General features: G+C 48.4%; 1 protein-coding gene across 3 annotated transcripts; it reads right to left on the bottom strand.

The window, feature by feature from the left end:
- FFAR2-L (free fatty acid receptor 2-like) lies at nt 2,532-13,626 on the bottom strand. 3 transcript variants are annotated; one of them, XM_013998291.2, is made up of 3 exons: nt 12,326-13,625; nt 8,777-8,913; nt 2,532-7,185 (listed from the first exon to the last, which is right to left on the bottom strand). In XM_013998291.2, the coding sequence occupies exon 3, from the start codon at nt 7,178-7,180 to the stop codon at nt 6,191-6,193; it is 990 nt and encodes a 329-aa protein (XP_013853745.1). In that variant the 5' UTR covers nt 7,181-7,185; nt 8,777-8,913; nt 12,326-13,625; the 3' UTR covers nt 2,532-6,190. The 3 variants fall into 3 exon arrangements, with proteins under 3 accessions (XP_013853745.1, XP_013853744.1, NP_001265694.1); XM_013998290.2 differs by lacking the exon at nt 8,777-8,913 and having other exon boundaries at nt 12,326-13,626; NM_001278765.1 differs by lacking the exons at nt 8,777-8,913; nt 12,326-13,625 and having other exon boundaries at nt 6,098-7,202.

Below are 14,275 nucleotides of genomic sequence, written 5' to 3'. Positions count from 1 at the left end.
CCACCTCTGCCTTTTTCTCATCTCTTCTCTGCTTAAACCACATCAGTCCAAGGCGGCTCCTGTTTCCTTGGAAGCCATTGGACAACAACACTTAAGTACATGACAGATGATGCTTCATTGTTACACAGGAATCTGTCGTATCTTGGCCCATGTTGTATGTCCCATGACCAACAGAGGCTACATTCACAACCCCAGGAACCAGGACACATGACCCCCCCATCCTCTAGATTCCCCCTCAGAATCCCAGCATCTTATCTTCCCTTTTTTCCACTGTCAATCTGCGCTCTCCTTCAGGACCCGGATTTTCTAGCTTTCCAGTCACCATTTCTCCCCAGCACTTCCTATACATACATCAGCATGGGGAGAGACCCCTCTGCGCTCTATTTAATTGTGTCATTCTCCTTTTATGCTCTCCTTGAATGTTCGTGACAACCTGGATTTGGTTAAGAAAGGTGAGGAATGGGGAGATGACCTCCTTTATTCCTAGGGACCTACAGAGGTTGTCTGCCCGTCTGCCCATCCGCCCGTGAGTGTCGTACATGGACATATACTCCCAGTCCACGTGCATGTATGTGCCATGTAGTCTGGCGCATATGCCAGTCCACTGGGTAACTTTGAGGCTCTCAGGCTTCATTTGAATTCCTTTTCCTGTGGGCAGGTAGTGCTTGTCTGGTCTGTTCCCTCCCATTCATCACCTTATGTCAATTCCAGGGCCAGAGTTGGAAGAAGAACTGGTGGGAAGGTAGGAGTGTAGTGGGGGTTCTGTGCTGTGAGCCTTTTTCCAGAAAAAGCTGGATTTATGCTGTCTCTTTGGAGAGTAGTTTTTGGCACCCTCTGCTGAAATTGAAAATGCAGATCCAGTGCCCCCAGTATTTCTCTCCTTTGAGAAAATTTCCCACCCATATGTAAAAAGACATGTACAAGCAGAAATTGACAGAACATTATAAATCAACTATGATAAAAATGTTTTTAAAAAGACATGTACAGGATGTTTGATGCTTCAGCATAAAAAATGGGAGATTATCTGAATGTCTGTAAGTAGAGGAATGGAAAAAGTAACTGGCTTATTGATATGATGGACTCTTACTCAACAAAGGGAATGAATGAGATCCGTAAGCTTCAGTGATGAATGTGAAAGGGGTGGATGTCAATGATACGATTTGGGGTGGACAATAGCCAGTTACAGAATAACTTGTTCTGTATGATATTCATGGGCCTTTTAAAAACACTCACACACAAAAGAATACTAAACACAAAAGAATGTTATTGTGGGTTCAAGCACCAAGCACATTTCATGGACAGAAAAGATATACTTAAATTCTAAAATAATGTTGCCTCGAAGTCCCCGTTGTGGCTCAGTGGGTTAAGGAAACGGCGTTGTCTCTGTGAGGATGCAGGTTCGATCCCTGGCCTCTCTCAGTGGGTTAAGGAGCTGGCATTGCAGCAGCTGCAACGTAAGTCACAGATGTGGCTCAGATGCAGTAATGTTGTGGCTGTGCTGTAGGCCACGGCTCAGCTCTGATTTGACCCCTGGCCTGGAAGATTCCACGTACCACAGAGGAAAAAAAAACAAAACAAAATTAAATTAAATGTCGCCTCTGGCAAAGAGGAAATTCAGTGAAGGAGAAACATAACAGGAACATCAGCCTTAAAAAGCTGAAGAAACATGACTGTTACTAAGTATATACTCCGCATGGTGGGCATGGCATATTTGTTATGTTTTTAACTTCCCTTACTTAAATTTTTAATCCAAACTTTCAATATAATTGAACTGGCTGCAACTGTGATCACGTGTGAAATGACAGATCTTTTGGTTGAAAATGATTTAAAACCCAGTTCAGGAGTTTCCCGTCATGGCTCAATGGTTAACGAATCCAACTGGGAACCATTGTGGGTTTGATCGCTGGCCTCGCTCTGTGGGTTGAGGATCTGGCATTGCTGTGAGCTGTGGTGTAGGTCGCAGATGCGGCTCGGATCCCACGTTGCTGGCGGCTATAGCTTCAATCAGACCCCTGGCCTGGGAACCTCCATATGCTGCGGGTACGGCCCTAGAAAAGACAAAAATAAAAAAATAAAAAAATAAAACCTAGTTCAAACTGTAGTAAGCTGAAGAAGGGGAGGGGTCATACCCTGCAAAGCCCCAGAATATATCTGCTTTAGGACAGCAAATGCCTGGACGTGGTTTCTTGATTGTTGTTCTGCTTCTTTCAAGTTGACTTCAGCCTCTCTCCCCAAAGTAGCCCCCAAGACAATAGGCCATTGTCCTTCTAGGGTCAATTCAGTAGAAAAGAGGTCCTTTCTCAGAGTTCCCATCGTGGCTCAGCAGACAAATCTGACTGGTATCCATGAGAATGCAGGTTCGATCCCTGGCCTCACTCAGTGGGTTAAGGATCCGACGTTGCTGTGAGCTGTGGTGTAGGTTGCAGATGTGACTCAGATCTGGTGTTGCTGTGGCTGTGGCACAGGCTGGCAGCAATAGCTCCAATTTGACCCCTAGCCTGGGAACCTCCATATACTGCAAGTGTGGCCTTAAAAAGACAAAAAAAAAAAAAAAGAAAGAAAGAAAAGAGAAAAAGAGAAAGAAAAAGAGTTTCTTTCTCCTAAATGGTTAGAAAAGAAGGGCCGGGCTCAGCTGTCCTTGGCCTAGGTTGAGTCACACACCCATGTGTGACCTGTCACTGTGATCAGAGGAAAACTGTGCTGATAGCCCTGGTCTGTCACCTGGGTCACACACTGACCGCTGGAGCAGGAGGTGGGGAGTAAAGTCAGCTCCACCAAACTGCATCATAGGAGGGGAAGGTGGAGTGCTGTCCCCAAAGTAGAAGGGATGTCACCAGGAAGGCCAAAGCAACAAATGCCCACCTCTGACTGCTGGCTCCTTTTTTTTTTTCTTTTTTTTCTTTTTAGGGCTGCACCTGGAGCATATGGAAGTTCCCAGGCCAGGGATCAAATCAGAGCTGCAGCTGCAGGCCTACTACACCACAGCTCACAGCAACACTGGATCCTAAACCCACTGAACAAGGCCAGGGATTGAATCCACATCCTCTTGAATCCACATCCTCATGGATGCTAGTCGGATTTGTTTCTACTGAGCCACAGTGGGAACTCCTGCCTTATTTTTGAAAAGGTATTGCAGAGCACGCTGGAATAAAACTGTCATCTTCAAGTCCATTAATCAATTCGTGCTCCCCGCTTCCCTCTTTTCACTGTCCACGCTGGCCCTGTAGTGGGGCTGCCTCATGGGAGTGCTATTGCAAACGCTAGAGCTGGGCTCTCAGACTTCCTGTAAGCTGTCAGTTCTCCACCTGGTGGGGGTAGGGCACAGCCTCTGCCAGGTGAGCTGGTAACAGTCTCCAAAGGATATTTGCCAGTAGGATGAAGTAGATGGTTAGAAAATGCATGTTTAATAGAATTTTATCTTTGCCAAATAGTATTTGTTTAAAGTAACACAAATGGCAGCAGTTAGTAATGTGTTACTGTCAGAAGGGCTTGTATTCAAAGGGTGGGAAGTGCTGATTGGGCGTGTGGTTTCTTGAGCAGCTTAGGGAGAAAGCTCTCACATGCGTTTACATAAACCAAGTGACCTGATTTGCTTTCCAGTGAGAGCTCACTCTTCCCATCATTAACTTGAAAACTGGAAGGGGCTGAAGTATGGTATTACTAATAGTATCCCCTTTTTCCCCACCCTTAACACAAGCCTCCAGGAACCATTTATTTTATTATATGACTAGTACTTATTATCAGGCTGTACATGATCTGCATGTGCATTTCAGTATGTGTGTATAGTTCAATAAAAGTGCTTAAAAATAAGATGGCAGAAAGAAATCTGGATATATTGGAAATTATTATCATATAAATGTAAATGAATGAAGTGATACAGTGAAAAGACAAATACTTTTGAATTGTAAGACCAATCTACAGAAAATCCAACCAGTCTTTTTTATACTGCTTATAGAAGACACATCTCAGACATAAGGATATAGAAAGTTTGAAAGTAAAAGAATGGACAAAAACATCCTGGACAAATACTAATCAAAACACCAAGTTGTGTGCCTTTGTCAATAATGGACAAAATAGATGATAAGGCAAAATTAACACTGAGAGATACAAGCAGGCAGTCAGGGATGCTCTGCCCAAAGTTAATATTGAAAAACATTCAACATTTAATATTCCCAGAAGATAGAATTATACAGAGAAATAGACAAATTCACCATTATAAAAGGCGGCTGTAACCTATCTCTCCGTGCAAACAGACAAAAGTCAATAAAAGTTATAAAGATTTGAACATTGCAGGAGTTCCCTGGTGGCCCAGTGGTTAAGAATCTGGTGTTGTCACTGCCATGGCTCGTGTTTGATCCCTGACCCAGGAATTTCTACATGCTGCAGGCACAGCCAAAGAAAGAGAGAGAGAGAAAATTGAATATAAACAAATACATTACAAATTAATGTTTGACCTAGGATGTATAGAGAGAACCTGTTGCAGAATCTATGTTCTTTTCATACCTGGAATGTTAGATTGACTGTATTCTAGGCCAAAAAGCAGTTCTCAACAAATTTCAAATACTGGTTTTATTCAAACAGTTCTTTCTGATGACAGTGCAATTTAATCGGAAATGAATAACAAAAGGATCAAGAAAAAATTCATATGCTTGAAAATTAAGAACCATTTCTAAACCCAAGAGTCAAAGAAAAAAAATCATAGGGAAATAGAATTATTTAGAATTCAAAATAACAGAAATTCTTCAAATTGAAATTATGGCATCCCACTAAGGCTGCTCTTAGAGGGAAATGAATAGCCTTATATATACCTATATTGGCAAAGAAGAAAGGCTACAGTTAATGAGTGTCCAACCTTAAAAAGTAAGAAAGGGAACAACTGAAAACACTCAACAAAGTAGAAGGAAGGAAACAATAAAGATAAAATTAGACATTAATGAAATAGAAAACAGAGGTTAAAGCCAGAGAAGAGCTGGGTTTTTTGAAAAAACAAATTAACAGACCTCTGGCAAGATTGATCAAGGGAAAAAAAAAGCACACATGTACACAGTGCTGGGGATAGAAAATAAGACCCAAATATTAAGAAGTGTCCTGACCCAGGTTTCTTTACACCACTACTGATTTTTCCTCAAGGACTTATTTTATTTTAATTAATTAATTAATTATTTTGTCTTTCTGTCTTTTTTAGGGCTACATCCACGGCATATGGAGATTCCCAGGCTAGGGGTCCAGTCGGAGCTCTAGCTGCCGGCCTACACAACAGCCACAGCACCGCAGGATCAGAGCCGCGTAGTCGACCTATAGCACAGCTCACGGTATCCCTGGATCCTTAACCATTCAGCGAGGCCAGGGATCGAACCTTTGTCCTCATGGATGCCAGTCAGGTTCATTAACTGCTGAGCCATAACAGGAACTCTGCCCTCAAGGAGTTTTTTCTTGCCCATTTTACAGACCTGGGCTGGCAACTGCTTTAGTCGGGTTACTGGTCCTCTGGGCTCACATGCAGGAGCTTGTCTTGCTCTCCAGATCCCTGCCTGTGGTGGATGTTCAGACCCAACGCATGGAACCCCCCCTTCTGATTCAGGGCAAAGATAGAGCTAAGAACTCCAGTAGATACAAGCATACCTTGGCGGTGTTGCGGGCAGACCACCGCAATGAAGTGAATGGCCCAATAAAACGAGTCATGAGTTTTGTGGTTTCCCAGTGCAAGTAAAAGCTTACACTGTACTGCAGACTCTTAACTGTGCAATAGCATTATGTCTAAAAAAAAATTAATGTACATCCCTTAATTGAAAAATAGTTTATTGCTAAAAAATGTTAGCATCGTCTGTCAGTACAGGGTTGCTACAAACCTTCAAACTGTGAAAAGCATGATATCTCTGAAGCCCAGGGTAACAAGGTGTGCCTGTAAATGAATACTGCCATCTCATAGACATGGAGTGGGGGAAGCAGGGAATTCTAGGACTGTGCTGTTCCCTTGCGGCTTACCGCGAAGCAGTAGCAGCCACAAATGAGGAAATGTCGTAAACCACAGGGAGCAAGGTGACAACAGTCACCCAGTGGATGAGTTGGACTTGAGAGCCCACTGCTCTTCTTTGCCTCTAGAGGAGAACTCACTCTGGTTCTGTCTCCTTGTTCCCCTTTTTGAGTACCCCCCCTTCCCCAAAAAGCACGTACCACCAAGCTGGCAAGTCTAGTCTCCTGTGAAGCTGCCATTGGCCGTACCTAAGCTCCCATGTCCTCTCTCTGCAGCCGGCTTTCCAGCTCTTCTCCTCCAGAACCCCAACAGTGAGGCACCCCAGCTCCGCAGCTTCCGCAGCTTTTTATCAAAGGCTTTGCGCACAGCTGAGGAGGAGAAATAGAAAATCAAAGGGTCGATGCAAGCATTGAGAGTGCTGAGCATCACCGCACAGGCCCGCCAGCTTTCGCTTGTCTTCTGGAAATACCCCACCACGTGAGACACGTTGTACGGCCCAAAACAGACCAGGAAATTGAATAGGGTCACGACCACCAGCCCCACGGCTCTCCAGCGCTTCCGGCTCTCCACGTGGGGCTGGGAGAGGATGATCCACACGAAACGCCAGTAGCAGAAGATGGTGACCACCATGGGGATGAAGAAGAGGACGAGGCACAGCTCCAGCCGCACGGGAAGCACCACGTCCAGCTGCTCTTTGGTGAAGTTGTCATAGCAGGAAATGAGGCCCTCCGCATTGCCCGTTGACGTGTTGGTTGGTAAGTATTGGACAATGATCACAATGCTGCAGTGACCAAAGGACATGATCCAGGAGACCAGAGCGACAATCACTCCGTACAAGGGCCGGCGGGACAGCTTGTACTGCACGGGGAAAGCCACACTGCGGTAGCGCTCGATGCTGATGCCCGCCAGGAGCCACGTGCTGCAGTAGATGCCACTGTAGAAGCCATAGCCAGTGAGGGCACAGAGTGTGTCCCCCAAGGGCCAGCGGAAATCATATGCAGCCTCAATCACCTTGAAGGGCAGCAGCAGCAGCAGCAGCAGGTCTGCCAGCGTCAGGCTGAGCAGGAGGATGTGGATGGGTGCAGGGTGGGGCTGGCGGACGCGCCCCACGAAGGCCCGCAGGGCCAGGAGGTTGGCCGGGAGACCGAAGAGAAAAGATAGAACGTAGATGAAGAGAAGTCCCAGGCTTCGGGGACTTGGGGCCATCCTTCCTGGTGAGACAAAGGGTGGATCAGAATCCTCTTTATCTCTGGGTTTTCCAGCCCCACATGGAAGCCAATCAGATTCACTGCATCGTCCCTCCCGACCCCCTTTCAGACTGAGTGCTGTTCTGTGTCCTGTGTGTCACAGAGAAGGAAGGCCTCCTTGCTTCCCAACCAAACTGCTTCTTTAGAGCCTTCCTCTCCATTTCCACCCTACAAATTGAGACAATGAGGATCTTGATCCCTCGGAGGTCCCCCCACAGGAAAAGACTTGAGATCGCCAAGTCCCCACTGGGAAGGGCGCTTTGTGTGGGCGGTGACACCATCTGTCTTATTCACCATGGTGTCCCTAGTACCTAGAACCGTGTCTGACACATAGTAGGTGCTCAACAAACATCTGCTAGGACATGAGTGGCATGTCCTTCACCAGGTTCTACTCACTCTCCAAGTTCTACTCGGTCTGCTGGTGGCTTTCTTTCTCACCTTATCTCTGCCTCTTTTCTTTTCTCTCCTCAAGCCACAGGGCTTGAACAAAGATTCTCAGCTTCACCTTTGACAATGAGAGTTTGGTTAAGCCTGAGGGAAGAGCAGCATAAGCCCAAGCTGGGTCCCACACCCCCAGCTTCTTAATACCATGTGGAACCATTCAAAGAAAACCTCTAGGTTTGGGTGGGGTGACAGAAAGGGCCTGACCTGAGCCAGGGAACCAGGATTCCAGCCCAGGCCTTGCCTCGGATCAGTCATGTGACTCTGGGAAAATAATTCTTAGTCCCCTCATTAGCTTGTTCTCCTCTGCACCGCATACAACTGATGTTTTCACCAGAACTGCCATAGCGCCCATGTGCTGCCCGCCAGTTCACCTTCCCTCTCCCTAAAGAGAGCACGTGTATGTGAGATTTACATCAGTGAGGAGTAACTGAGCTCCTCTAATTCACTGTGAAAAAGTATATACTCAAAACTAAAGTTGAGGAGTTCCCGTCATGGCGCAGCAGAAACGAATCCAACTAGGAATCATGAGGTTGGGGGTTCGATCCCTGGCTTTGCTCGGTGGGTTAAGCATCTAGCATTGCCATGAGCTGTGGTGTGGGTCTCAGATGCAGCTCGAATCTGGCACTGGTGTGGCTGTGGCAGAGGCCAGCAGTTGTAGCTCCCGTTAGACCCCCAGCCTGGGAACCTCCATATGCTGCAGGTGTGGCCCTAAAAAGACAAAAGACAAAGAACAAAAAAAACCTAAAGTTGAATTCCTGGTCTATTACTGGGAATATATTACTGATGGTCCATCTGCACATCTTATCCTCAAACTGGAAAATCCTGGAAATCGAGGGCCCTGTGAACGGGGAGCTTCCCTGCAGAATTGGGACTGGGCTCAGCTTCTCCTTTCCTCCTGCGCTCGCTCACCTGCGCCCCAGCCCTCGCCAGCACCCTCTCTCCCTTCACTTGTCCCCAGGCCCCTTCTCGTCCCTGGGTCTCTTCCCTTCCCTCCTTGGAGTGAAAACCCCTACTCTGCCCCCTCTTCATAGCGTTGCTTCCATCCCATTCCCTCCTACGCTTGTGGTCCCAACAGCCTCTCCCCTGAGCAATGCAGAGTCAGGTGCCTTGCCTTTTCCTGGAGGCAGATGGATGGCTTTTCAGATACCGTCAGTCTCAGAAGTTGAGCAGAATCGACTTGTCTTAACGGGTCACATTTTTTTTTTTCCCCACAAATGACAATCTTTTATACCTGGAAGTGTCATGTGACTGAAAAGAGGAAGGTCAATAGTTGAGCTCTTTCCAAGGCAGTTTGACCTGGATCCCCCATCAAATGATGTCCCCACCAAACATATTTCTCCCAGAATCCAGATCACATCATTGCTCTTTCGAGCTTTGTCCTCCTTCTGCATTCCAAGTAGTCTCTTCTGTTTCCTTTCCATGGGCTATTATTCCAAACAATTGTGCACACGCCTCTGCTTCCTGCTCGGACTCCTCTTTCTTCACCTGCCTCTTCCTCATCTTTTCTCTCGAGGCCCCTGACCCGGTGAGTTTCCTGTTCTCTTTCCAGGAAGCTCCAGCCCTATCTGGTTAGTATCTTGAACATTGCCTGACTTCCTCTGGCCCCTTAGATCCCTTCTGACCGACGTCATTTCCTTGGACTCAGACGATCCTGAGTCCACGTTGCTGCCAGGCAGTCTGTTCCTGGCTCTTTCTTCCCATTCATCCCCTTTCTGCATGGCCTGTGCCTTGCCTGGACCACCCGCTCTTCTCACTGTTCTCTCACCAACCTGTGAGGGTCCATATGGCTCCCCAGTGGCATCTCGAGGCAGACATAAAAGATGCGGACCCTCACAGAGGATGCTTTGTCTCTCCTCAAGGAATGTGTCTTGTCTTGCCACCAGCTGCCTGACCCTCCTAACAGACTGGTCCTCTGCCCATGACCCGGGAAGAGTGACCCTCAGTCAAGTTTTTCCTCCAGAAAGGACCTCCTCCCGCTTAGTTCATCACTCCCCACCTTGGTACCCCGGTGTTCTCTCTACTTTATGCAGGCTGCCCTCCCTAACCCTCAGGGTACATATTCTAGAATGGGCACCCAGGAAGTGGATTTGATGCTTGATACACATGAGACAAAGGCAACTTAATTATCTTCCATTCTCCACCAAGATAATTTGGGCCATTTAATTATCTGCATTTGTTTGAGCAGCAGAAACTGGAAGAGTGAGGACTGCCGCACAGGGCTGCTTTCACTCCCTTCGGATGCTCAGGGAGGGGCCTCTTTTCTCCATCCCCATCCCCAGCCATGCAGAGCTGATTCTCAGGGCAGGGTCAGAGCTGTGGGACCCTCTCTTCTAGCAGGTGCCAGGGCTGTGGGCAGTTTCTAAGACCTCAGGAATCTCTCAGGAACCCCCTTTCAGCTTGGAAAAGGGCAGTGCTTCTTGGGGTGATCCCCGCCCTTCTCATGGGGTGTTAGTATTGAGTCTAGCTGAGACTGACTCTTCTGGGAATGACTGTTTTGAAGTCTGTCCTTGGAATAAAACAGCATAGGCCCTTGTGTATATATCACAGGCACTTGAATACTTGTGCTGTGAAAAGGCGGAAGTGCCTGTAGGAGCTTATTAGCTGATAATACAAGCAAAGAGTAGGTCGGAGCCTGTGCTTTTTGCTTTCTCTCATTTTGTCTCCATTCTGCCACCCAAGTTACCAGTATTGAGACATCCTTAGTGCCGGGGTCTTAGGGGAGTTCAGACTAAGTTGTTTTACAGAATCCTAAGTGCAGCGTCTCAAGTCTTAACTCAGTTGAGTGTGTCAGGTGGCTTCACACTGATTTATGCACGTGAGCCTCCTCGGCACAACGCCATGCTTTTCACCATCGCTCGTCTTTGCAGTCATTGAACGCCCTGAGCCCTTACTCTGCAGGGCACTGCTCTGGGTGCTGAGGATGGGAGTGAGGAAGACACATGGTAGATAAGTGAACACACGATCCAGGTAATTTCAAGTGAAGGAAGGAAGCAAATAGGGAAATTGAGAGAGAGAAAGAGAGAGAGAGACTGGCACAGGGCCTCTTTTACATGAGGCTGTCTGGACAGGCCTGGGCCGAGGAGGAGTATTTGCCGAGAAGGAGCCAGCCCCACGAGGAAACAGCAAGTAGCAAGCCCTGTGATGGGAACGGGCTCGCTGTGTGAGGGGAACCGCAGGGATGGTTTGGGTGGGCACAGACGGTGTGAGTGGGGCTGCGTAGACTCAGGCCGTGCAAGAGGATGCAGGGCGAGCCGGGAGCACTGACGCTCCTGGAGCTGTTTGGCCCCAGACGATGGTTGTCTCATCTGTTGATCTTATCTTCTCCTCCAGGCCTTTGATTTGTCCTGATAGTTTCTGAGACCAGTCAGAATCTGACGGCCCTCTTGTGGTTCAGGGCCCTCCTGATCTTGACTGCATGGAGCCACCGCTGGCATCTCCAGCATCCAGCAAACGTGAAGGACAGATGTGGGGATGCTAAAAATGGAGGGTCTGGGAAATAGTCTTAGGTGGAGTTCCTGCTGTGGTGCAGCGGGTTAAGAATCTAACTGCAGCAGTTGGGGTTGCTGCAGAGGCCAGGGTTCAGTCCCTGGCCCGGGAACTTTCATCTGTTGTGGGTGTGGCCATAAAAAAAATTAAACAACAACAACAATAGGCATTCCCACTGTGAAGCAATGGGATCGGTGGCTTCCCTGGAGCACTGGGACACAGGTTCGATCCCTGGTCCAGCACAGGTTGAGGATACTGCATTGTCGCAGCTGCAGCATAGGTCAAAACTGCAGTTTGGATCTGATCCCTGGCTTGAAAACTCCATATGCCGCAGGGCAGCCAAAAAAGAAAAAAAAAAAATACAAGCAATTAAGATGATAGATAGGGAACCGAGGCGTGTGGGCCAGTATGTGTCAACAGTGGAAGCAAAGAGAAAGGAGGAACAGGACCCAGGCAGGGAACTGGGCTAGAGTTAGTCACTGCGCTCATTCAAGCTGGGCCCCCGCAGAGCTTCACTCACTGCCGTTCAGCGGCGGCGCCTCTTAGAAACCACACAGACAGGCTAAGATCAGGGACCTCATCTGTTAGGAAATGGAGGTTTCCCAGACACTTCCCTCCACCAGCTGCCGACTGTCCAGGCCCTCGCCTCCAGCACCTCAGCAGTGGGACCCCAGGTTACAGAGACCTTGTCATTTCATCCTGTGGTTGCTCAGGCCCAAATCCTAAGAGATGGATATCTTTGACTCTTTGAAGAGCTCTCTCAGGGCTTGACTGGCTCCATCAGCAAAGCCTTTCCACTCTGTTTTCAAACAGTCCCCAGGAGTTCCCGTCGTGGCACAGTGGTTAACGAATCCGACTAGGAACCGTGAGGTTGCGGGTTCAATCCCTGGCCTTGCTCAGTGGGTTGAGGATCCGCTGTTGCTGTGAACTGTGGTGTAGGTTGCAGACACGGCTTGGATCCCACATTGCTGTGGCTGTGGTGTAGGCCGGTGGCTACAGCTCCGATTGGACCCCTAGCCCAGGAACCTCCATATGCCGCGAGTGCAGCCCTAGAAAAGGCAAAAAGACCAAAAGAAAAAAAAAAGAAAACCCAACAAAAACAAGTTCCAAATGCAACCACTTCTCAGGGCATTTCCGGCGCCACCCTGGTCAGGCTCTCCTCCCCATCTCTCACCTGTGTTCCTTCGTTTGTCCCTTCAGTCTCTTCACGCAGCAGCCAGAATGATCTTTCCTCCTCTCCTCAGAACCCCGTAGTCTCCCATCTCCCTCAAAGCCCTTAACCCTTAGAGTGGCTTCCAGGTTCGACTCTGTGGCCCGCGTCACTCTCTGTCTTCATTTCCTGCTGCTCTCTCTCCCTCTGTCCCTTGGGACGCTTCTCTGGCAGGTGCAGTTGGATGATATTTCTCAACATTAAGAATCCAAGGAGTTCCCTGGTGACCTAGCAGTTAAGGCTCTGGTTTTGTCCCTGCTGTGGCGCAGGTTCAAACCCTGGTCTGAGAACTTCTGCATGCATGGGCACGGACAAACAAACAAAACTTAAAAACCCAACAAGTTGCTATGTATGAGTTTATTGTATGGATATACTTTTCCTCATGCACAAGGAAGTATATTCATCACAGCGCTTTTTATTGTGCGATAATAAAAGGCCGGGAACAACCTCTGTCCCTCAGCGAAGGGTCTGGTTAAAGAAAAACCCTGGGGCATCCAGTCAGTTGAAATGCTGACATCTGTGACAAATAACCAGGCAGATCTGCATGGGCCAATGTGGATCAAACTCAGAAAAAAGCAAGGTTTGAGAATAGTGAGCTGTGAGAGGAGGCACCTACACCCTCAGGTCCCCTCGGGGAGGCTTCCCGAGGGCCCCCAGGCAGCAGCGCTTGCTGACACTGCTTTGCGGAGCCGCCATTCCATTGCAGTGAGACAGGCAATAGACTGATAAACAGATCCGGAACCTCAAGCAGGGAGGGCCCGGCTGGCGCTAAGAAGGAAGACAGAGCCTGGAAAAGCAGGATGAGGGGGCGGCCCGAGCGGGGCTCTCAGAGGAGGCACTGTTTGAGCAGAAGCCTGCAAGAATGAAGAATGTGAGGTGTGCGATTGTTGGCCGCTCCAGGCAGAGCAGGCCAGCGGCCAGGGAGGCCAGAGCGGCTGCTCGGGATCAGTGGAAGGAGAGTCATGGGAACAAGGTCGGGGCAGCAGGCAGGGCCCAGAGTATGTGGGGCCTGGTGGCTGTGGTCAGCTGGTAGAGTGCCTTCCGGGGTGTGATGGACGGAGGTGTGATGTCACCTCTTTCACATTTCCAAAGGATCCCCTCGGATGCTGGGTGAGGACGGAGCCCATGGAACTGTTGGCAGTGGAGCGTCTCTGGGAAGGGGAACTGGGGGCTGCGGCAGAAGGGAAACTTACCTTTCTCCATATATCCTTTGTTCTATGAAAAAAAATTTTTTTGAATGTGTGTGTAATCTTACTCAAAAAATAAATTAAAAACAAGAAAAAGGAGTTCCTATTGTAGCTCAGAGGGTTAAGAACCCGACATAGTGTCCATGAGGACACGGATTCAGTCCCTGATGTCACTCAGTGGGTTAAGGATCCAGCGTTGCCATGAGCTATGGTGTAGGTCACAGACGTGGCTTGGATCTGGCGTTGCTATGGCTGTGGTATAGGCCAGCAGCCGCAGCGCCAATTCAACCCCTAGCCTGGGGTCCATGCCCAGCATTCCATGTGCCACAAGTGTGGCCATAAAAAGAAAAAAAAATTCATACCTAATGTTTATTGGGCGCTTATTATAGCTATACTGCTTGTCACAGTGAACGCTCAGTATTAATTAAGGTGGGACAATCCGTGTAAGTGGCAAGCCGTGTAGCCCACGCCACCCAGCCACAGCCTTTTCCTCTGTTGAGCTGCCCCAGATGGGAGAGTAGATGAGCCCAAAGTAGACATAAAAAAACTGAAAAGGTCAGAGCTCCCAGGCTCATAGCCGTGGGATCTCTGAACCACATCCCCTCCCAGACTTGGCGTTATCTAGCTTCCAGGTTTTTGACAGTTGAATGAATATATAGCAATGTCTCTTTGCTGTTTTAATGCCATCCCATTTTTTTCTGATTACTAATGGGTAATAATAACTGTG

This window comes from Sus scrofa, chromosome 6 (assembly GCF_000003025.6).
Source record: "Sus scrofa isolate TJ Tabasco breed Duroc chromosome 6, Sscrofa11.1, whole genome shotgun sequence".
Lineage (NCBI taxonomy): Eukaryota > Metazoa > Chordata > Mammalia > Artiodactyla > Suidae > Sus > Sus scrofa.
Note: the sequence above shows the minus strand (reverse complement) of the source record. Positions and strands in the feature narration are given on the sequence as shown.